We start from the raw sequence: 21,577 nt of genomic DNA, 5'->3' as shown, positions 1-21,577 counted from the left end.
AAAATAATTCTAAATACTTCATATATCATTTTATATTACTTTTAACAATAAAAATATTTTGATAATCTAATTTTTTTATTTATTAAATTTTTATAATATATCAAATTAGTCTATACAATCACAAATTTCACTTTTTAAATAACTCTAAAATCATTTCTAACCTTTTAAAAGGAACAAAACCAATCTCATTTTCTGATCCTTCCGATCTGATCTCTTTCTCTGGTATCATTCTTCCAAAAAAAAAAACCAGTCTTAATGATGTATATGGATTAACACTCTTATTATAAAGACATTTCAGTGACAGTGGGAACAAACTTTTCTCTCTGTAACTTTTTAACGTTGGATTTTTGTTAAACATTGAAGTAAAAAGTGTTAGAAAGGTGAGAGAAATGACATGCATATAGAAGAATGTTAAACCTAACGTGCGCGTGTGGCACACACATTGAATGCATCACAAGGCAGTGTTGAAGAAGAAGATGACAAGAGTTAATGCTTCATCATATCTTAACTGTGTTTTCTTCTTTCTCAATGCCAACACATTTTGGGGACTTGTAGAGCAACTTTTACTGTTTTATTAACTTTAAAAATATTATTTTATTTTCGAATTGAAATTTTCTTTTAGAAATTAAGATTTGAAATATAATGTTTAGGATATTATTCTTAATATTTAGAGACTAAAATTATATTTTTCTTTCTTTGGTCTTTTGGGGGAATAGGTTTCTTAAAATTCATGGAATTAAAATTACAAACATTCCAAATTTTTACTAAAAACATAATCAACCAATTATAAAATTATTTTTGTTTCTTTACTTTGTAAGTAGGGAAATTATTAATGGAAGTTTATGATCAGGCTATTAATTTATTCTCAATAAATAATGTAGTTATCTATTCAAATTTATAGTGTAAATTATAGAATTAAGATAAGATTCCAGTAATTTTAACTTTAAACTTTGTTTGTGAATAGTAATTGTTACCGATATTATTAACAAAAATTAAAATAAATGTGAAAAATAATACATATACTTTTTTAGGTTACTTAATAAACTATTTTAGTAATTAATTTAAATCAGAACGAGAATAAATGAGTATGAATGAAGAATATATATATATATATATATATATATATATATATATTTAAATTGAAAAAATTGAAGTATTACTTATATTATATTTATCCCGTATTCGATTAATGGAGCTCCTCAGATAAAACGGAAATGAGTTTAGATGGACGTAGTATTCATTTTAACCTAGATTTTTTTGTAAATAATTAGATAAGTGTGAAAACTAAAATAAAAATAAATAAATTATTTTAAAAAAATGGTAAAGAAACAATAATATATCCTCTTCAATGTATTATTATATGTGCTCCCTCCACAGCAATAGTTTATTTCTAAAGAAAATCTTCATGTGATGATTTACTCTAAGTATTAAACATCAAACAAACATATTAAATATTTTGATAAGTGATCCAACACTTTTTTTCACTTCAAAAAATATTTTTTTTATAAAAAAAATAGGATATAAAAGCTTAACAATATAAGAATTGCTTTATGAAGACTCGATGTTCTTATAAATCCACGTCTTCATTAATCTTTTATAAGATAAATCACATCACACTTATATCTCTTTATAATTTTAAAAAAAATATGTATCTCCCAAATTTTTGTTAATGAAATAACACTTACAGTCTTATTATTTAAATTTTAAAAGTATTTATCTCTCAAATTTATTAATAAATCTTTAATTTAATAAAATAATTTTTGTTAATAAAATAATACCTTTATTATTATTATTATTATTATTATTATTATTATTTTGCAAAGGATGTAAAGAAAAAACAAAAATAGGAAGCTCATATTAGATGCTCCCAACAGGGCTCTGCATTGTTGCAGAGCTTTGAATTTCTGCAACAAAAACCAGTTGCAGATGCACTTCTCTGCAGTATTAATTATGTTATATGAATTTAGATGAAAAGGGTAGAAATTTTTGCTCAATAATTTGCCTTCCCTTTTTGTTTTTATACATATCTCATGGCCCTGTGTTTCCCAATCTTCAACCACCTTCAACTTCCTTCTGCACCCAACTTTTTTTTGGGATCATGTTTCCCAGATACTCTTTATAATTAATTCACTTCAATCACTTCACAGATTTTGTTGTTATGTGCACTTCGTTGTGAACAAGTTCAGCAATGTTCTTGGCCATTATTACAGTTTAGAACAATATCAGATCATGAAACCTTTACCTGAAAGCTGAAGGGTTCTTGTTTCATGAGTTGGGACACGTGCACTACCAAATCATGATTTTAGTTGGTGTTGGACATCAAATTAAAATCAATTTCAACCATGATTTCGCTTTCTTAATTTTTGTATATTTCAGTCTGCATGTATCAGCATAGTAGTAATATAACACAAATGAAACATGATGGGTTTATTCGGAAAATATTATATGATCTGAGTTGAGTTTATATGAGGAATTGAAATCACTTTTTAACTGAAATATAATGAAATGTAAATTATTTCCAATGGTGTATACTTAACAATGTTATAATTTACCAAATCAAAGCAATTAACTACCTATGTTTCATTCATGGCCTATTCCATTTGACAACGGGTGGTAAAACATATTGTGCTTATATAGTACTTAAATTCCCAGTAATGAAATCAAAGAGCACCAGTGGTCTAGTGGTAGAATAGTACCCTGCCACGGTACAGACCCGGGTTCGATTCCCGGCTGGTGCACATTTATGAGAGCTGTGATGATCAAAGCATTTGATTGAAGAGTCCGTCAGTGTTCATCTCAAAAACATAGATGAAACAAATGCACCCTCTGAGCTCTCTTTTTTTCTGTGTGGAAACGACGATTAATATCATGTAAAATATGTAGGACTATAATTTATACAACTAAACGAAAATGTGAGTTTTTTTTTATTATTTACTTGATAGATGTAAGATATACATATTTTATATATGGTTTGAGGCTAAGTTAACTTAATTCATCGTTTTAGGTTCAAAAAATTTAAAACTTATGGGTTTTAAGTTAATAATTTTTTACCTATTTGAATTTAATATTTAAATTCTTAAATTGTAATAATGTATTTTTATTTTTTAAAATATATTAACCATTTTTAAAATGTTTTTTTATCTGAATTCAAAATAACGATTTTGGAAAAATCTTCTATATCTAATGTATAGCTAGCTTGTTATCTCTTTATGGGCTTGGTTTTAGTTTGGTCTCTAGTCAATTTTGTTATTCTTTAATAATATTTTCATGTAATGGTAAATTATAGATATTTTTTAGGGTTTCTTGTGAGAGCTGTGATGATGAGTTTCTGTCCAACTGAGGGGTCAGTTGTTAGTGATCGTTCACATTTCTTCTCCTTTTTATAGATACAGAACAATTCAAACAATATTTCCAAAGATGAGAATAAATAATTATGGAATGTTATTGGGTTTGAACTAACCCTTTGTTTTCTACGTGACTTTAGAATTAAGTCTATGTAAAATTAGTTCAATAGTTTACTTGCGTTAAAAAAGAATATTGAAAAGTGAAAAGATAATTTTGTAGAGAAAGTCATCATCGCTAAAATTAGGGTGAAAAAATGTATCTGAGTTCCTTAGATTTATTCCGAAGTTCTTAATTTAACGAACGAAAAATATATTTTATAATTACATTTTTCCTCTACAGCTTTAATTACTTTTTCTCCACATCTCCCATTTGAGACAAATGTTATATATTTACAAATTGATGTATCTTTCTTTCGGGTAAAATCTGATTTCTATGTCTTTTATTAAAAAAATAATTGTAACTTCTTATTTGGATTAACAACTTCTGAAGTTTTAAACTTATACGACGAACAAAAATAAATAAATTTATAGAAAAAGATGATTTTACTGTACAAGTCATTATTGAGAGGATTGTACATAATATTTATAATTATTAATATATCTTTTTGAATAATAAATATAGGAAATTAAAAATTATCTTTATATAAATTTTCAATTATTTATCCGTAAATTACCATTTAACAAAAGCATTAAATGAGAAAGAAAAATAATTTATTAAGATGAACATTAAAATAAACTTTTGCTTGAAAGTGGTGAAATGTCTAAACATAAAGATTAAATATATGCTATGAAACTTAAACTAAAACAAGTGAAACTAAATTAAAAGCAAAAGACATGCAATTATATTTGAAGAACAAAATAAAATAAAATTAGACTGGTGAGAAGACATATATAGCAAGTGCACTTTCAATGAAGAAGAAAATAAGATAGAATTAGAATGGTGAAAAGACATACGTTACAACTGCACTTTCAATGAAGAGCAAAATAAGACAAAACTATAGTTATGATTTATTTTGTTTTGTCTATTTTCCAAATGATGAAATAAAAGATTTGTTTCATGACATTACAAATATTCAAATAATATGATGACATTTTTAATCAACTTCAGTCCAATTCATTCCTCTATATTATGTTCTGATCCACTCTGATCCATTTTCTATCATCAAACATTGAGTACAATTTTCATAAGAAAAAACAATGACTAAAGCTTGAAGAGCACAGCCTCTACTGGGAATCTTAGAAAAAATGTAGTTGTAGTTGGAAACAAAATCAGGGAAGAAGTCTTCATAGACATGGGAATTAGGGGTGAGTTAGATAGCTAATTAGATCAGTGATGGATGTTTTCAATAAATAAACAATGATAAATAAAAGTACTGAATTACAAGTTATCCTTATGGTTATAGAGAAAATATAACACTAGCTTGTGCTTTCCATATAAAACTGCACAAAATCCTCACATCTTTTTTCATTTTCTCAGATCCTAACCTTACTCTCTCTTTATATAAACACTGAACAGGAAAGGAAACTGCATCCTTTTGATGCACAGATAAGATAGCCTTAAAAACCGCATCCACCGAAACGGTGAGAAGGAAATTTTACCTAAATGACGCAGCTATGTTAGTTGGATGAACATTAGAGCTTCCACAAAGTCTTGGTTGCAACTAGAATGTTCTCCCTGCCGTGTGATTCGGGTTCTTTATTATATATAGTGGGCTCCCACCTCACTGCACGTGCAACACGAGCTACTCTTTCAATTACTTCAGGGGTATCCCTCACCACCAAAGTTCCTTCTGGGCGTAAAATTCGATCCAATTCCACTATCAAATCAACAAGGTTACATCTGCAATGAATTCATGAAGCAGTCAGGGTGAGTTTATAACTTATGTGAATAGTTTCTCTGCAAGGATGATACAGTATGACAAATACTCTCACTTTGTGTTTGCTAGCATCTGAAACTTAATAGAAGAAAATTGGAAATCTAGGCAACTTAGAACTACATTTGACTTTAATCTTTTGTTTATTAAGTAGTAAAACCATGACCGTAAGAACATGCATACTTTACTTTGGTACAAAACTAAGATGAAACTAACGAGCTACAAGTCACTTAATGTAGCAGCAAGTTTTTGCTAACGTTTTACCCAATTGTTCGTGTTAACAAATATTTGAAAACAACGATTGAAATTTAAAATTAATAAACGAAAATTCCATCACATTATCAGGACCCCAAATAGTCCCATGACGAGTATGGAAAATGCAGAAGAAGCCGGGACTGTGACTTTGAATGAGCACTTCAGAATGAAAATACCTGTTTTTGGCAGAGGCAGGATCCTTTATAAGTGATTCAATGCTTGTTGCATGGATCAGATCATAGGTGCGAGGATATGTTGAGAAAGGTTCACACCTGGGAGCATTAATCAAACAACTCAAATTTCAAATATTTGTACATTCTAAACGCTAATGCACGTTCAAAGGCTCTACCTAAAAGAAGGATCCTAATTAACAATCTAAAACAAGAGGTGAGTTACTTCAGTTTTCATTTTTATAATAAAAACTAGAAAATTATCACTACTTTTTTAAAGAGCATAGAAAAGCACAAGATAAAATATAGAAGTAGTAAGCGCCAGGAAAAGAAAAAGCCACTAAACAAGTCAAACTTCAGAACAGGAATCAACTTGTAAGCAAAATAATTACAGAAACAGAAGTCGAATTAAATAGTCTACAGTGTAACGGTAAGAAAAATCTTTATCATCAAGTACAATGATATTTCCCACACTAGAGTAACTTTTAAGTCATATTAACACTTGTGAAGTATATAAGGTAAGGTAAACCATTGACTAACAAAAGTGAAATGATAAAACAAAAAGGCCTTTTAAGAGAAACACATGAAAAATATGCAGCATAAAACTTACCAATCATGATAGACTCCAATAAGGCCTCTATCAAAGATTGCATCAAGAGTGGGTGGCTTGTGAGATGGAACAACATTCATTACCCACACAGGATCAGAATTCAGTGCTGCCGCAAATCCCCCAAAAAATGCATTCATGTCCATAACATTGCGTATAGCTGGAGTCCCCAACTTTATTTTTAGAGAATTCTTATAGAATGCAACTCTTCTTACCCATCGCTTAGTGTCAGCCTCATATACATCAGCACCATTTTTTAGGATCGTGGACCTTACTGGAGGAGCAGTGAGCCTTTCTGGCCATTTGGAAATTGTACCAACAATACCTTTGACAGAAGACATCCTAGTGACACATTTTTTCAATTTGAAGTACCTGCAAAATAAATCATCTTAATTGCGGAATCTCAATTAAACACTATGAGAAGTCCATACACAAATAACAACAGCATTCTCCCAAGTGCCATTACACCATGTCCGTATGAAACAAATGCGTAGCAAGCACAAACAATGGATGTTAACACATTATCAATGTCAACCAATGTGAAGCAAAGACAGTTGGAGGAAAAATTAACTAGCAATAACCTACTGGAAATTACCATGCGATATTTGGGTCATCTGAATCATCACACATGCCTAGACCAAATTCATTTTGGTTGGGGAGACACGTGTCCATTGCTGGCTTTTTCCAGATCACAGTGTTACCATCTACAGCAATCAGTTCATAACACAAAGCTCTTGCCACAGCCTGAAGATCTGACCATTCTTTATCTTGCTTAGGCCACTGAACAGGGGGACCAGAAATGACTAAATATCCACCAGGGCGAAGTAATCTGTCCACTTCAATGAAATAAGTTGCATCTGCAAGGCAAGGTTTCTGCATTAGGCTAGTGATGCCTATTTAGAAGATTGCAAGATCTGCAAAGGTCAGCTTCGATAATGAACTTACTGTAGGCTGTAAAAGGGATTAAACACCGAGAACAATGGACTAAGTCAAAGCCAAATGCAGGAAATGGTAGTCTGCGAGTACCAAGCATGGCAACAAAAGCCGGTATTCCTCTTTCAAGTGCAAATTGTATCTGTGATTTGTGTGAATCTCTTGGAGCAAAAGACATGGTTAATATGTTTTGAGCTAGTAAATATCCTCCAAAACTGGCAACCTGTAAACATGAGAAAAAATTTTCATGCTAAATAACAACAAATTTTAGTAATAAAAGGTCTCAAGGAAACAGTAAAATAGATCCTACCCCACATCCCATATCAAGAGCAGTCCTCAGAACACCACCATTCATTGGAATGTATTGACCAAGTTTTTCAATATACTGCTCTGCTCCATCTGGAAACATTGTGCCACCTCCAGGAAATATAAAGTACGGACCTTCAATCTTCATCCATCCCTGGTGACCTTTCCTGTCAGCAATCTTGTTGTATGGCATGTTGCTATACCATATCTACAGAGATCGCATGAGTGCTTTCAGAAAGGTGGATCACTGATGACAAATATCGAAAACATTTTTCTGAAACACATAATTGCCTATGTCTTGGACGCAGACAGTTTTTTTTATATCGTAGGTTGCTCCAAAACTTGGCTTCCAAATAATTTTACCAGCATTAAAATTATTATTTATTTTTAAAAAGTCTCTGCTCAAACACCAAAAAATTTACTAAATGCTAACAGTTAAACGAAACCAATCACATGCCTGAAAACACTAAAAAGAAACTCCTATCTTCCAAACGTGAAAATTATTCAGTTGTCAAACACTAACATAATAGCTCCCTTAGTAGAACTAGTGCAAAGCACCATAAGTGAAAAAAGTGTCCTTCTATTGACTGCCCTAAAATAATAGGAACATTTTATTAGAAATTTCCTGCGGTTTTATTCCACATTCTACTCAAAATATAGAGCTCTAATTGCAATGTACTTATTATAATGCACAGCTTTTTACTTTTATACTACCATTCTCGTAAGATTGTTAACTTTTTGTATTATCCATTCTATAAGTTTTTTTATGCTCACAACAGCTCTCAGTCAGGAGTTAAAGACTAAAGCTATGTTTGGATAAAAGTTAGAAACACGCTTTTTCAAATCAATGCACATTCCCCAATTCCCAGATACAAAATGAAGAAGAAAAAGATTATAGCTTCAAGAGCGAAAATACTTTAGAACTCTAAATATTTACATCCAAACATACACTAATATGTTATGTTAGAGAAATTCATTTAAGAAATTTCTCTAAACGAGCATCTTTTTTTCCATACACACAATCTTAGGGATAAATACTCCACATATTTAACTATGCCAATTATATCACCTCATATAGGTCAGACATCTAGAGTAGTTTCTAATTAGTTAACAATGTAAAAATCTCAGTCTAATAATGGCTATATACTGACACTTACAGCAGTTTTGCACTAACATTCAATAAGAATTCACCTCTATGGTAATTATTATAAAAATCAACAAACTTCCTGATATGACGGCATAACACTGTAAAACTATTTTAAACTTTATATAACCTATTTTCTCAAGCATTTAACACACTTGTAATTAACGAATTAAACATCATTCACCAACTTTGTATCACTTTCTCACGATTAAGAACACTGCACATACCTTATGCAAGCTCTCCGGCCACTGCACCGACACCTTGTACCCGGGGGGCGGCGGGACGAGGCAGAGTGGCGTGTTCTCCAGCGGCGGGCAGTGCCTCTCTCGGTAGTAATTCATCTCCCTGCTCAGCTGGCTGTTCAGCCTCGGATCCTCGCACGGCATGTGGTCGGCGGTGTCGGCGGGGCAGGCCTCGATCACGAGCGGCTGCCCAGCCTCAATGGCCGCCGACACGCGGAGGCGCTGAAGCGGATCGGAGGTGGAGAGGTGCAGCGTCTGGCGGCCTGAGGAGGCGAGCGAGTCCCCCAGGGACGTGAAGACGAGGACGAAGAAGAGGAAGACAAGGCCGAAGAACGCCGCGGTGACGACGTCCAGCACGCGCCACTGGCGAGGGCCACCCACGCGCTTTGAGGCAGGGAGGTTCACGTGACCCATCGGAAACCGTATTGGATGGGATCAAAACAGCATTGGGGATTGGCGTTTTGGAGCTGGGCGCGTTGATGAATGCAAGTGGGAATGAATGAAAGTGAAGAAGGGTTTATTGGAAGATGAAGAGTGTGAATGCTTTATTGTTTTGCATGTGTTGAGATGAGTGAAGCTCCTACATCACTCTTTCACCGGTCGGCAATGTGGGATATAGATCTCATTGCAACACCACATCTTCCATACACTCCACACACACTGTATTATTAATTAAGCTTGTAAAATTTTAAAACACTTTTAAATTCTAGGTTTTAAACTATAAATAAAATTTTAAAACTTATTTTAGTTCCTCGTATATTATATTTCAATATTCATTTATTAAATTTAAGGAATTAGAAACTAAAATTTAGTTTGAGAAATAAATTCAGAGATAGTCTAAATTTTAAGGATTAAAAGGTAATTAAACTGTAATTTTATTTTCATAACTATAATTTAAATTATTATAGAAATTTACTTTTACATCATGACTTACTATTATTTTTAAATTTAAACAAATGAATACATGAACTCAATTGATATTACTGACAAATATTTATTGGTAGCTGACTCTTAGAGTGAAATGTAAAATGTATATTCTACAGGGAAGAGAAAGAATATTAAGAAATTAATTGAGAGTATGTACCGTAAATGAATAGGTGGAACAGATGAATAAAGCAAATAAATATAAAATAGGTGTAATGAAATAGAAAGAGACTTCAAGCTTAAGTAAGTGCAAGTTGGAATCTGGAACAGCATGTGCTTCAGAACTGCCACAAAAATAGTGCAAGATATGTCCGCCATTTTCTCAAATAAAAATTTAACATCATCTTAAAACGAATTGAGGGTAAAACGAAGTTCATAAATCATTTAGAATTTGGGTTTTTGTGTTATGTTTTTTATTTCCCACCTTGATTTTATGTTTGGAATTAGAAACAAAATTCATCGTAGAATATGTGGTTATGAGTATAATTAATAGTAATTTATAGTTTTATATAAGTTTTTAAAGTTCAAAGGAAATCATTTAAATACTTACGCTCATATAAAAGTACACCATCAATATAATAAATTACAAAGAATCCATATTTTTTTGAATTTTTAATTAAAGTTAGAATGTCTTTTTTTGGTGGATACAGGTAATATGGTAAACCCCTTGTAGCCTTGCTGACAAAATTACGTGCATATAAAAAAGTCCATGTTCATTTAATATCTGTCAGATGATTTTATCCACATGTCTGTAATTGTTGTACAATGTGAAAGTGGAGTTGAGAAACGCAATAGTAATTTAGAATTGAGAGATCTCAAACAGTTTAGATTTAAAGTTTAAGCGTGGCTCAGCTATTCACAGTAAATGTCAAAGTTGGAAATTTATACTACTAGAAGTGCATAAAATTATATCCTTAAATTGTCCTTTCAATTCTGGCATATTACATAGGACAAACGAACATTAATGGTGTACAAAATTGTAGTCACTAAAACATTTCACCGTCAAAGCTTGGCTGTGTAACCATACCATTTTAGTATATTAGTGAAAAGTAAACTTTTAATTAAAGGATTAAAATTTCCCTTTTATAAAAGGATATTACTCACGAAAAAATATACAAAGTTCCTTGGTATAAACGGTTAATTTTGCTTTCTTTTATGTAGTACGATAACTTTACTTTTCAGCATTTGATCATATAAATAACACAGCCTAATATTAAACTCAATTATTAGTAAAGATAATATACCCCTAGTACGTAACAAAAAATACAAGCACTTGTTTGCATCATGCAACAAAACATGAAATGAGACACTTGAACCAAATCAATCAGATTTCACCATCTATAGTATAAAGTCCCATGGTAATTGGTTCCTTTAATTTCCATAAAACCATTAAAATAAGTAAAATTCGTCATAATACTACTACTAAGATTAAGAATCATCAAACAATTAAAACTTAAAGCAGATAAACCCAATCAGCCAACCCCCCTCCAACAGTTTTTTGATAGGTAAGAAAAGGGTTACTTGGTTGGAAACTTCAATGCCAAATAGGCTAGTTAAAGGAGTTGAAATAACAGGTCATGAGAATGATTTTTAGACCATCAAGACTCTGTCTTACGCAACGGAGTTACCGAAAAAGAGATGCGGGTTAAAACCAGAAAATGAATATCTTGTGACAAAATAATCGAAATTATGAAAGAGTATATACAAAAAGAAAGCATAATATGCCGTTCCGTTAAATGTTTGCACAAACGTACGTTTTGCAACGTTGATTGAATCCAGCATGAGGTAAGGCAATCTTACCTTCACTCTAGAAACTTGCTCCATCACAGTTGACCAATGCCTGTGCCCGGTGATATGTATAAAACCACAACTTCATTCCATTATCGGTGGTTCATAATTAAAGTTTCCTTAATGCTCTAAGATTGTAATCATGCTTGATAAGATTTGATCTCAGTAACATGGAACGAACATCACGATCAAATTCTCTTCCAGTTTCTAGAACCCTTTGGAAGGTGGCATTCCTTTGATCCGCATGCCGTGCATACAAAATTTTGTTGTGTGAATCAATTCGAGCCTGCAAAAGGTTCCACCAATAATACTGTTTAAATCTTGTTTAGACTGTTTGATTGTAACGGTACAAAAAGAAAATTGTAACCCCCAATCACTAGGCCGACCCTAGTGGGCTAAAGGTATAAAAAATAGAATCATCTCCAAAGTTATTTGGCCACAGACATATTGAAAAAGGAGAAGTATGCAGATATGTTGATTTTTTTCATTATAAACTCAACCTAATCGAGGCAAATTAAGTCAACCAGACCTGTATCTGATTATCAGTAATCAATGCTTCTAGCTCTTTCTCAAGTCCAGCAACAGTTGTCTTGAATGCATTAGCCATCATGTTCAAATCAACAGACACAAATGGGTGTGTGTACTGGATAAGGGCTTTGTGACGAATTTGATCATAAAGTGTCTCAACATGGTCATGCAAATGTATATCAAGTAATAGGTTTGCTTTGAGGTTCCCAAGGTATTCCAGACATGAAGCATAGTGGCTGTTAAAAGGAAGCAAAGAGATCGAAATAAATATATTCTCCCCATAAAACCACAGAAAAGATATTTAAGGACAGTAAGTAAGCCACTGCAAGGAAACAATTTGAGCAAGATATACATATTTGAATATACATAAATATTTTAATGTAAAACAATTAAGAGTAAAATAAATATTGAAATATGTAACCATGTAACAAGCCCTTTGTCGGATTTCATCAATTCAACAATATTAAAAATGAGAATTTAATTTGTATGCACAGCACTCAGACATTAATCACATTGTTATGTATCATAACTTCATTGACTTATCTCATGGTTGAGACGATTTCTAAGTAGTTGACAGTTCAAATTTTATTACATCAACACATGAAAATTGAATTCTTAAAATACAATGTCTTAATTTGCAGAACACAACTCAAAAGGACTTGAACTATAACCAACCACTTATTAAGCCAAAAGAAAAGGTTTAATTGTATCAATAATCAATAATCAATATAACACACATAGCTAACCTCGCAGCAATCGATTACCGTCTAACTGTCTAAGAAATTGATGTCATACTCTCCACGCAAACCTTCCAATCCAACTTTTTAAAAATCCGATATTTTTTTCAGACAGCTTAGCACCACAAATGAAGAACTTCATGTATTTTCGTAATTTAATTCGAATTAAGTTAACCAAAAAAATAAAAAGTGATGCCGAGTGACTAGTTCCAACTTCGTGACATAATAGAACGACAATAAATGAGAAGACCAACTTACCTCGAGTAAAAATCATTTATCAGTTCCCTTACTTCGGGTACTAGCTCTAAGAAATTGCGGAAGTTGGAATTGTCTATAACTTTGCTCTGCCAAGCATTGAACAATTAAATAAATAAAGATGACATCATCAATGTCTCTGGGAAGTCATTGATAAGAAGAAACATCATAATAATATATTGGAGTACTTGCCTTTAACTCTGCCCTATCAAATGTAGCAAGTGCACAAAGTCCTCCATATGTTGCAACATCTTGAGGTGCGATTACATCATTATAGTGACTTCCCAGTTCAGGTCCTGTTTCTAGAAACTGCATTAATAAATGAAAATGAGGTTCACAGAGTTATAAGCAATTATGTTGATATGTTATCACACATCAAAAATAATAAATGAATAGTTGAATCCCTAAATCCAAGTCAGGGATTTCATAGATCATGACCTTTCGGGCAGCAAGTTTGTACTTTTTGGCCTCTAGATTAGCCAATCCAGCAGCACATCGTAGCTTTGCAACAATTATTGAGTCATGGACATCCAGTGCCTGTTCTGCCTTGCTAACATAGCTTGTAACATGAGGAAATTGACCCATCTCTATGCTGACAAGAATTGCACTCATACACATGTGAATAATGTGCTTTGATGTGGTGCAATAATCCCGAGTTCGGACATAACTTTTAAAAGCTTCCCCCAATTGACCATGAGCATAATAAAAGTCTCCAAAATCATTGTATCCCATTCTAATGCTTTCTTTAATCAAGTTTGTCTGCAAAATTGAAATTCAAGATGAACAAATTGACAGGATAAGAAAGCAATGGCAGTTTATGAAAAAGCGGGTCTAATCAAAACACCATACAAGGGAATGTCATCACAAGTGAACATAATCACAAAACCTATCTAATATCCACTTAGCTTCAAATTTTTATTCATTTATACCTTTGTTTGGGAAGAGTCCAACTAGATTCTTTACCATGTCAATTGTAGGGACACAAAACACATTTACGTGACAAACATAAGGTGAAGCTCCACTGGGAAACTACTTCAGGATCCACAACCATGTCAAACAGAAATGAAGCAACAATTTGTTTCAACATAATGTACATTATATTCATTGATACACTGGTGTTGCTTCTTCAATTTCTGTCTTAGAATGTAAAAATGTACCATTTAGTCACTCAAAAAGCAATCCAAACACATTATAATTTTTAAATCTTGCATGTTGAACACATCTGAACCAAGCCCAAACACAACCACCAATTACAAGATACTTCAGAGTTTGCTATCCAGTACCATACAACTGCTCACAACAACCGTCCACCAAGAACCGTAAACAAAACTATTTGCCCATAAAAACACACAACTCTTCAATGCTCATTGCTCATAAATAAGCACCAGAGTACAAATAAAGCTTGAAAGCAAAGCAATACATACTAATCACCAGACAAAAGCTAATCAGTGAATGTGTACAAAACACAATAGTTGGCGGCAGAAGACCACCATAAACAAATGTTATAATAAAACTCAAACTCTCAGCCAACGGCCAACAGAAGAGCTTGAAAGAAACAAGGCAATTCATAAAAAATAGATAAAAAAAGTAACTATTCAGTCTCCACTACAAGGTTTAAAAAAAAACAGTTTAAGACCACGTTTTAGTGATCAGAACATCAAGGTTTGTTCGCGTAAATGCACTATACCAACAATAGCCACGAAACCTTAGCTTGCAATTGCAGCCAAGGTCGCATAATTTTCCCGTATAATTTTAAACCATAGCATTCACAGACAATAATTAGCATCAACTACACGTGCGGTTAAAACATCCTACGATCAAAATCTAAAAACAAGTTTAGTGACACACCTAAATTCTAAAAATTAATAGCCTAGATTCAAATAAGCTGAAAATAATTATGAGATTATATTTTAAAATAAATTAGTAAATCAACCAAAGATAGGAGAACAGAAGTAAAAAATCAAAAACGGACCCGATACGCATTGAGTTCATTCTCCAGTTTCTCCTTCTTCTGCTCCGCTCTCCGATCCACGGCTTCACACCACGCTGTGTCCATGCCATAACTCGCTCCCAACCTTCCATCGATCTTCTGCACGACCTCCCTGAACAGCTGCGTGTTCTCGCCCTTCTTAATCTCGTCGTAGGCCATGCGCAGCGCCTCGAGCTGCGTCGTAGCGTTGTTCATCTTGTCGGCGATGAAGATGAGCCGCATGATCTTCGTACGTCCCGAGTACAGCGCCGCGTACGCCTCGACATCGAGCTGGTCGCCGCTCATGATCGCGCGACGGCTCCGCTTGTCTCCATCGTCGGCCCCGCCGTTGGCATAGAATTCGTCGATCATCGGACCAGAGGTCTCGTCGTCGCCGTCCATTTCGGTCGGAGCTAGGGTTAGAGTTAGGGTTTTCGGGAACAGGGGTTTGTTTCGGTGCGGGGGGGTTCACGGGGTAAGGGTGGGTCGCGCAGGAGTGGTTTCTACTTCCTTTGTGTCACTATCTATGTATGCACGGAGATTGCTAAGTAACGCTTTCCGTGCTCTTGTTCTACTTCTTAGTACTGTCAATGCAACACGGCGTCGTTTCCTGCATTTTCGGTGACATTGTAGTCAGAATAGCCGAGTATTTTTCTAAATAAAGTTGAAACTAATTTCTCCTTTGTTCCGGATTATAAAAATCTATGAGCAAATATGATTTTTTGGGTTTTTAAAATCAAACAACTTTATTCCAGCATAATATATCATCTAACTAATTAAAAAATATTAATATACTTTTTAACAATTATTGTTTAGGGTGTCAATAGGTACATTGTCATCTAAGATATGGATTTCTAAATGTGGTAAGATAAGAATAACGGTAAGAATAAGGAAAAATGTTTTTTTTTATTTATATATTTTTTTTTATTTGTTGTATGGAATAATGTCATGATAATAGAAAATATATAAATAGAGAGAACAAATGGAAATAAATGGATGACAAATTGGGAATACATTTTCAAAATATTATGAGACTATTGCGAATAGAAATAAAAAGCAAAAACAGTATTGAATGTAACTATTTGAGTTACTGCTTTTATATTTATTTACTTTATTTGTTCTTGTTTTATCCTTAATAGAAAAAAAATTATCATTTACATTTTTGCAAATTCTTCATCTTCATTTTTTTTTTGTCCTTTTTCCTTTTATCCAATATTCTATTTATACAAAAAAAAAATACCAAAAGTATAAATATCGAAAAAAAATGTTTGAATTGTTGATTGAGATCATATTAAGAGATTATTCAGTAATATGGAAATATTTAAAATTTTGGTGAATTATTTGTTAATTTCATTTTTTTTACGGTGAGTGCATCAATACTCAAATACTTTAAATTATATTCAAAATTGCATAAGGTTGCTAGTCTACTTTAAATGAATCTATATTAGATAGATTGTATTTATCAAGAGACATTGTAAAAACATGAAATCCAAATACTTGAAAAACATTTATCAAAGTATAATTAGTGTAAGGGTCTAGAAATTGGTATATTAGAATGGATAATATGTTTAAAAATAACGAGACTTGATTATTTTAATATTAAAAAGTTAAAGTATACATAGAAGTTTTATAAACGAGTTTCATTATTTAAAAACATATCATCTTACCATTTACATTTTTGCAAATTCTTCATCTTCATTCTTCTTTTTTTGTCTTTTTTCCTTTTATCCAATATCTTACTTGTATGAAAAAAAAAATCTAAAAATATAAATGTTGGAAAGAAATGTTCAAATTGTTGATTGAGATCCATATTAAGAGATGATTCAGTAATATGGAGATATTTGGAATTTTGGTGAATTATTTGTTAATTTCATTTTTATAGTGAGTGTATATACACTCAAATACTTTAAATTATATTTAAAATTGCATAATGTTGCTAGTCTACTTTAAACGAATCAACGCCATGTAGATTGTATTCATTGAGAGACATTGTAAAAGCATCGGATCCAAATACTTGAAAAACATTTATTAAAGTATAATTAGTATAAGGGTCTAGAAATTTGTATATTAGAATTGATAATATGTTTAAAAATAACGAGACTGAATTATTTTAATATTAAAAGTTAAAGTATACGTAGAAGTTTTATAAACGAGTTTCATTATTTAAAAACACACAATCTTTCTAAAAACTATTTTTCTAGAGTTTTCTCGCTTCTCTCTAGGTTTTCTCACCCATAGTTCATATGTTTGAATATTGGAAACCACCAGGGTGATCCTCGCAACGAATTTTTCAGTTCTAACCGATTAATTTCTCTATTATAGTAAGTTGGTTTTCTGTTATTTTTCCTTGGTCTGTTTGTTCTTCCTTGTGCATGCAAGTAATTTTAGCTTGCATGTGGTGTTCCAGACTTCTTTATGAGTCTTTGCTAATTAATGGTGTGGCTTGTGTTGTTTCTAGGTATAGATAGTTATCATCACATTTTGATCTAGATTTTTCACACTTTAAGAAAATAGTTATCTTTTTTTCTATAATTTGTCTGTAAATAGTATTCTTTTTTGGGTTAATTATGTTTTTCGTCCCTCAAGTATGGGTAATTTTTGGTTTTAGTCCCTCACGTAACGTTTGCTCATATTCAGTCCTCCACGTTTTAAATCTAATGGAATTTGTCCTCAATTTTAAACTCCATTAATTTTAATTGACACGTGTCTAACGGATGGCCACGTAAGAATCACGTTTTCAGCTGAGAGGATTTTTTTTGCACGTTTTAGTTACTCATTAATAAGGCACATGTCATTAATGTGATTAAAAGAACTTAGCTGAGGTTTTTGTTAGTATTAAAATGTCATTAACTTCACTAAAACAACTTAGCTGCTGAGTGGGGGTTATGTTAGAAAGTGATTAAGCTGTTATCATTTGTAAAAATCTCAGCTGAGGAGATTTGGAAGAACCCTAGGCACGACGAAGAAGACAGTCCGTAATCAAAGCATTTCAATTTCTTTGGAAGAAGCAAGCTTTGAACGACGAAGAAGGTGGTGGTAACTGCTCGCATTTGGTGGACGAAGAAGTGAGGTTAGTCGTTTATGCATTTTGAATTTCTTTGGTTGAATGTTCACTTTTCTCTTCACCGTTTATGTGGTTGAATGTTGGATTGGGTTGGTTTGTGATGCGATTTGAAATGTAGGGCTAAAAATGGGGTTCGCGGTTGCGTTCCATCACATGGGTAGGTTTGAACGGAATAGGGGATTGAAGTATGTGGGGGGTGAAATCCATGTGGTATCGGGTATCAATCCAGATTTCTGATCATTCTTTGAAGCATTAGGCATCCTGAAGGAGTTCAAATACGCTGAAGATGTTAGACTTTGGTGGAAGGGCTCGAAGGAAACGTTGTTGAACAACCTAAGATTGTTGAGTGACGATAAGGAGGCATTGGCATTGGCTAATTATGCGGAGGATAGGAATGAAGAAGTAGATATATATGTCCAGCACATTCCTTCTCAGTCTGAGGTAGTTCATTTTATTACTGGTCCTGGAATATATCTGAGTAACCATACTTGCACGTGTTATTTTTGGGATTTGATAGGCATACCTTGTAGACATGTTGTAGCAGCAATTAATTATAAGGTGGAAAACCCTGAAGCTTATGTGCATCCATATTACAAAAGAGCTGCATATGAGGCATGCTATAGCCTAGAAATAACCCCAATCAATGGACAACAATTGTGGCCTAAAAGCACTCAACCTGAACTACTCCCACCAATTTATAAAACACCACCTGGGAGACCAAAAAACTGAGAATAAGGGAAGCTGATGAACATGTCAGTCATTCCAAGCTATCAAAGAAAAATCTTATCATGAAGTGCAGCAGGTGTAAGCAGATGGGACACAACATTAGGAGTTGTAAGGGGAATCAGGCATAGAAAGGTAAGAACACAAACTGGACCTCTAATTCAATTTTTTTTTTCATTCAAACAAACAAAATCTGGAGTTGTAATACATACCCAATTCACAGGCACAATCACAAGGAACTCCAAGTGTTAGTGCATCTAGCAGCGCTGCAGGACCATCTACCCAAAGCGGCAGTAGTAGAAGAAGATCCAGACTGAGGGTTGCTGCAAACGTGAACCAGGGAGAAAGACCACCAACACCCAAACCAGAAGCATGGCTGCACAAGTGATAGGGTCTCAAGCAAGTACTGCAACCTCTGCTCAACCCACATGAAATAGAAGGAGGAATCAAACTGTTTTTGTTGCTTTTAATGGTGGACCACTATTTTTTGTAGCAGTGGGCATTGTCATAGTGGACAACTTTTTGGATTAAAGCAATATTGTATTCAGATGTATGGACCACATGTCTGGTGTCCAATACTTTATTCAATGTAGTAAAACTTATTGTATTCAAATTTATGGACCACATGTCTGGTGTCCATTAAACCTTGTGTATGGATTACTTGTGTTTTGTGATAATGCAGTAAAACTTTGTGTATGGATTACTTGTGTTTTGTGATAATGCAATAAAACTTCGTGTATGGATTAAATGTATATCCTGTTTACATTAAACGAAACCTTACAGGATAAAAGTCACAGCAAATAATCACTGCTATTTAACAATGAATTAAATTACAACACAGTTGTTAAGTAAAAATTATCTCATAAATTACAACACACTTGTTTCTACACATAAACTTCTCAGTTTAAAACACCACCATGTAAAACACAATTGAACTTCTCATTTCATTATTACTGCCATATTACAAATACAAAACACTTCCCCACCAGAAGTTACCTCAAACATACTTAACCATTAAAGTTCCATACATAACTAATCACTACTAAATAGTAGTTACTAAAAAACTAGTTGCAATTGAACTTGAACAACAACATAAAAACAAAGACAACTGTTAATGTCCACGACAAAAGGAAAAAAACTTGCAGGAATCTCCCAAACTTTTTCTCCTTTTGCAATTTCGCCTTCAATTTCTCATTTTTCTTTATCAACTCCAATATAACTTTCTCCTTCTCCAAACACACTTCATCTTCTTCAGTTCGTGTTCTACCATTGTCTTGAAAGTCCGGTGCGTTCCCTTCATATTTAGAATCCTCTTCATTAAACCATTCAAAGAAATTACAATGATAATTGGACTGCATAAATAAAACAAAACCATTAAGACATCAAACGAAATCAAGTTCGCCCAATAAATACCAAATTTGTCACTTACAGCCCAGTTTCTACATCTCCAAAATAATCTCCCCTTGTTCTTCACAGTCGTTGCCTTTAGGAGCAGTAATCTTTCCCCACACCCACACAGTTTGGATATCATATCCGACGACGATGAACAGGTCTGCGAAATTTTCGAACCATTACTCCTCTGCGTACAATGAATCCCTCTGCTCCCACTTTTCATCACCCTACAACGATGTTCAAACTTCAATTTTGGCTGTCAATGAATTCAATACTATATCCCTCCAAACCAACACGAACGCTCCAATTTTAGGGTTTCAGAAAGACCCCAAATCCCTCTTTTAAAACGGTCCTAAAATATCAAGACCACGTGTTATTCATCAATTCCTAACGAGATCCTTACGTGACCATCCGTTAGACACCTATCAATTAAAATTAACGGAGTTTAAAATTGAGGACCAATTCCATTAGATTTAAAACGTGGAAGATTGAATATGAGCAAACGTTACGTGGAGACTAAAACAAAAAATTAACCATACTTGAGGGACGAAAAACATAATTAATTCTTTTTTTTTATCCTTATAATGTGTTTTCAATGGATTTAGGTTTTTATTGAAAAAGAAAATTCCAATAATGTTTTATTTATTTAGACTAACAGGTTTAAAGATTTCCAACTTGAATGAAATAATAAAAATAGTATAAAATAACTTATATTTATATAAAAGAAATAAACTTTTGTGAAACTATTATATTCTAAAAATATAACTTTTATTTTCATTCTCATAGAAGTTTCGATTTTTTAAATAAACATAAAAATAAATGTTACAGATATTTTTTACTTTTCTGTTCCAAAAGAAAATTGCAAGAAATTACCTGATATGGTAATATTGAAATTAATATGACTTAGAAAAAAAATAAAAGCCACTAGGGTTTAGGGTACGTCAATGATTATTAAGCCGCAAAGGATGAATAGAAACGAACCATTTCATACTTTAAATAATGCAAAAAAATATAAAAATAAAGAAAGTAAAATATTAATGGCTTAAATAACTTATCATGAAATTTGTGAATACAGAACTTATAAAAAGACTTGATGATAAAAAAATATGAAAGATGTTATATCATTAGTTCTTCTAGTTACATATAATTTACTGTATATAATTTAATATCTGTTATTGTTTTAACATGATTACCTTTTAATTTGATGAAACTCGTTTATGAAAAATGAAAAAAATCTGAAAAATTATGTTAGAGAAAAGTAAAAGGCTACATTAAAAGCTAGTTATTTATTTTGAATAAAGAACAGTGCAGTTTTTATTTTC

The 21,577-nt window shown here is 32.6% G+C and overlaps 2 protein-coding genes and 1 non-coding gene across 3 annotated transcripts; 1 reads left to right on the top strand and 2 right to left on the bottom strand.

Moving 5' to 3' along the window:
* The first annotated feature begins 2,667 nt into the window (after positions 1–2,667).
* TRNAG-GCC lies at positions 2,668–2,738 on the top strand. Its single transcript has one exon. It is a non-coding gene; the product is annotated as a tRNA-Gly (tRNA).
* Positions 2,739–4,666: 1,928 nt separating this feature from the next.
* Positions 4,667–9,529, bottom strand: LOC114167447 (probable methyltransferase PMT13). Its single transcript, XM_028052542.1, has 7 exons — positions 8,861–9,529; positions 7,494–7,697; positions 7,196–7,406; positions 6,846–7,107; positions 6,254–6,622; positions 5,650–5,745; positions 4,667–5,184 (listed from the first exon to the last, which is right to left on the bottom strand). The coding sequence occupies exons 1-7, from the start codon at positions 9,287–9,289 to the stop codon at positions 4,977–4,979; spliced, it is 1,779 nt and encodes a 592-aa protein (XP_027908343.1). The 5' UTR covers positions 9,290–9,529; the 3' UTR covers positions 4,667–4,976.
* Positions 9,530–11,501: 1,972 nt separating this feature from the next.
* LOC114167189 (COP9 signalosome complex subunit 1) lies at positions 11,502–15,678 on the bottom strand. Its single transcript, XM_028052188.1, has 6 exons — positions 15,080–15,678; positions 13,546–13,866; positions 13,300–13,416; positions 13,111–13,196; positions 12,117–12,351; positions 11,502–11,873 (listed from the first exon to the last, which is right to left on the bottom strand). Exons 1-6 carry the CDS (start codon positions 15,476–15,478, stop codon positions 11,697–11,699), a joined length of 1,335 nt encoding a protein of 444 aa, XP_027907989.1. The 5' UTR covers positions 15,479–15,678; the 3' UTR covers positions 11,502–11,696.
* Between the last annotated feature and the right edge of the window lie 5,899 nt (positions 15,679–21,577).

This window comes from Vigna unguiculata, chromosome 10 (genome assembly GCF_004118075.2).
Source record: "Vigna unguiculata cultivar IT97K-499-35 chromosome 10, ASM411807v1, whole genome shotgun sequence".
Classification (NCBI taxonomy): domain Eukaryota; kingdom Viridiplantae; phylum Streptophyta; class Magnoliopsida; order Fabales; family Fabaceae; genus Vigna; species Vigna unguiculata.
Note: the sequence above shows the minus strand (reverse complement) of the source record. Positions and strands in the feature narration are given on the sequence as shown.

Bases quoted from the DNA above. Each gene is read 5' to 3' on its own strand.
- LOC114167447 (XM_028052542.1), bottom strand. From the start codon at position 9,289: ATGGGTCACGTGAACCTCCCTGCCTCAAAGCGCGTGGGTGGCCCTCGC. The intron at 7,698-8,860 runs GTATGTGCAGTG...CGATCTCTGTAG, and splicing joins GGCCGGAGAGCTTGCATAAG to ATATGGTATAGCAACATGCC. The intron at 5,185-5,649 runs GTATTTTCATTC...AATTCATTGCAG, and splicing joins CCTGCCTCTGCCAAAAACAG to ATGTAACCTTGTTGATTTGA.
- LOC114167189 (XM_028052188.1), bottom strand. From the start codon at position 15,478: ATGGACGGCGACGACGAGACCTCTGGTCCGATGATCGACGAATTCTAT. The intron at 13,867-15,079 runs GTCCGTTTTTGA...TCAATTTTGCAG, and splicing joins ATGAACTCAATGCGTATCGG to ACAAACTTGATTAAAGAAAG. The intron at 13,197-13,299 runs GCAAGTACTCCA...AATGCTTGGCAG, and splicing joins TTGATAGGGCAGAGTTAAAG to AGCAAAGTTATAGACAATTC.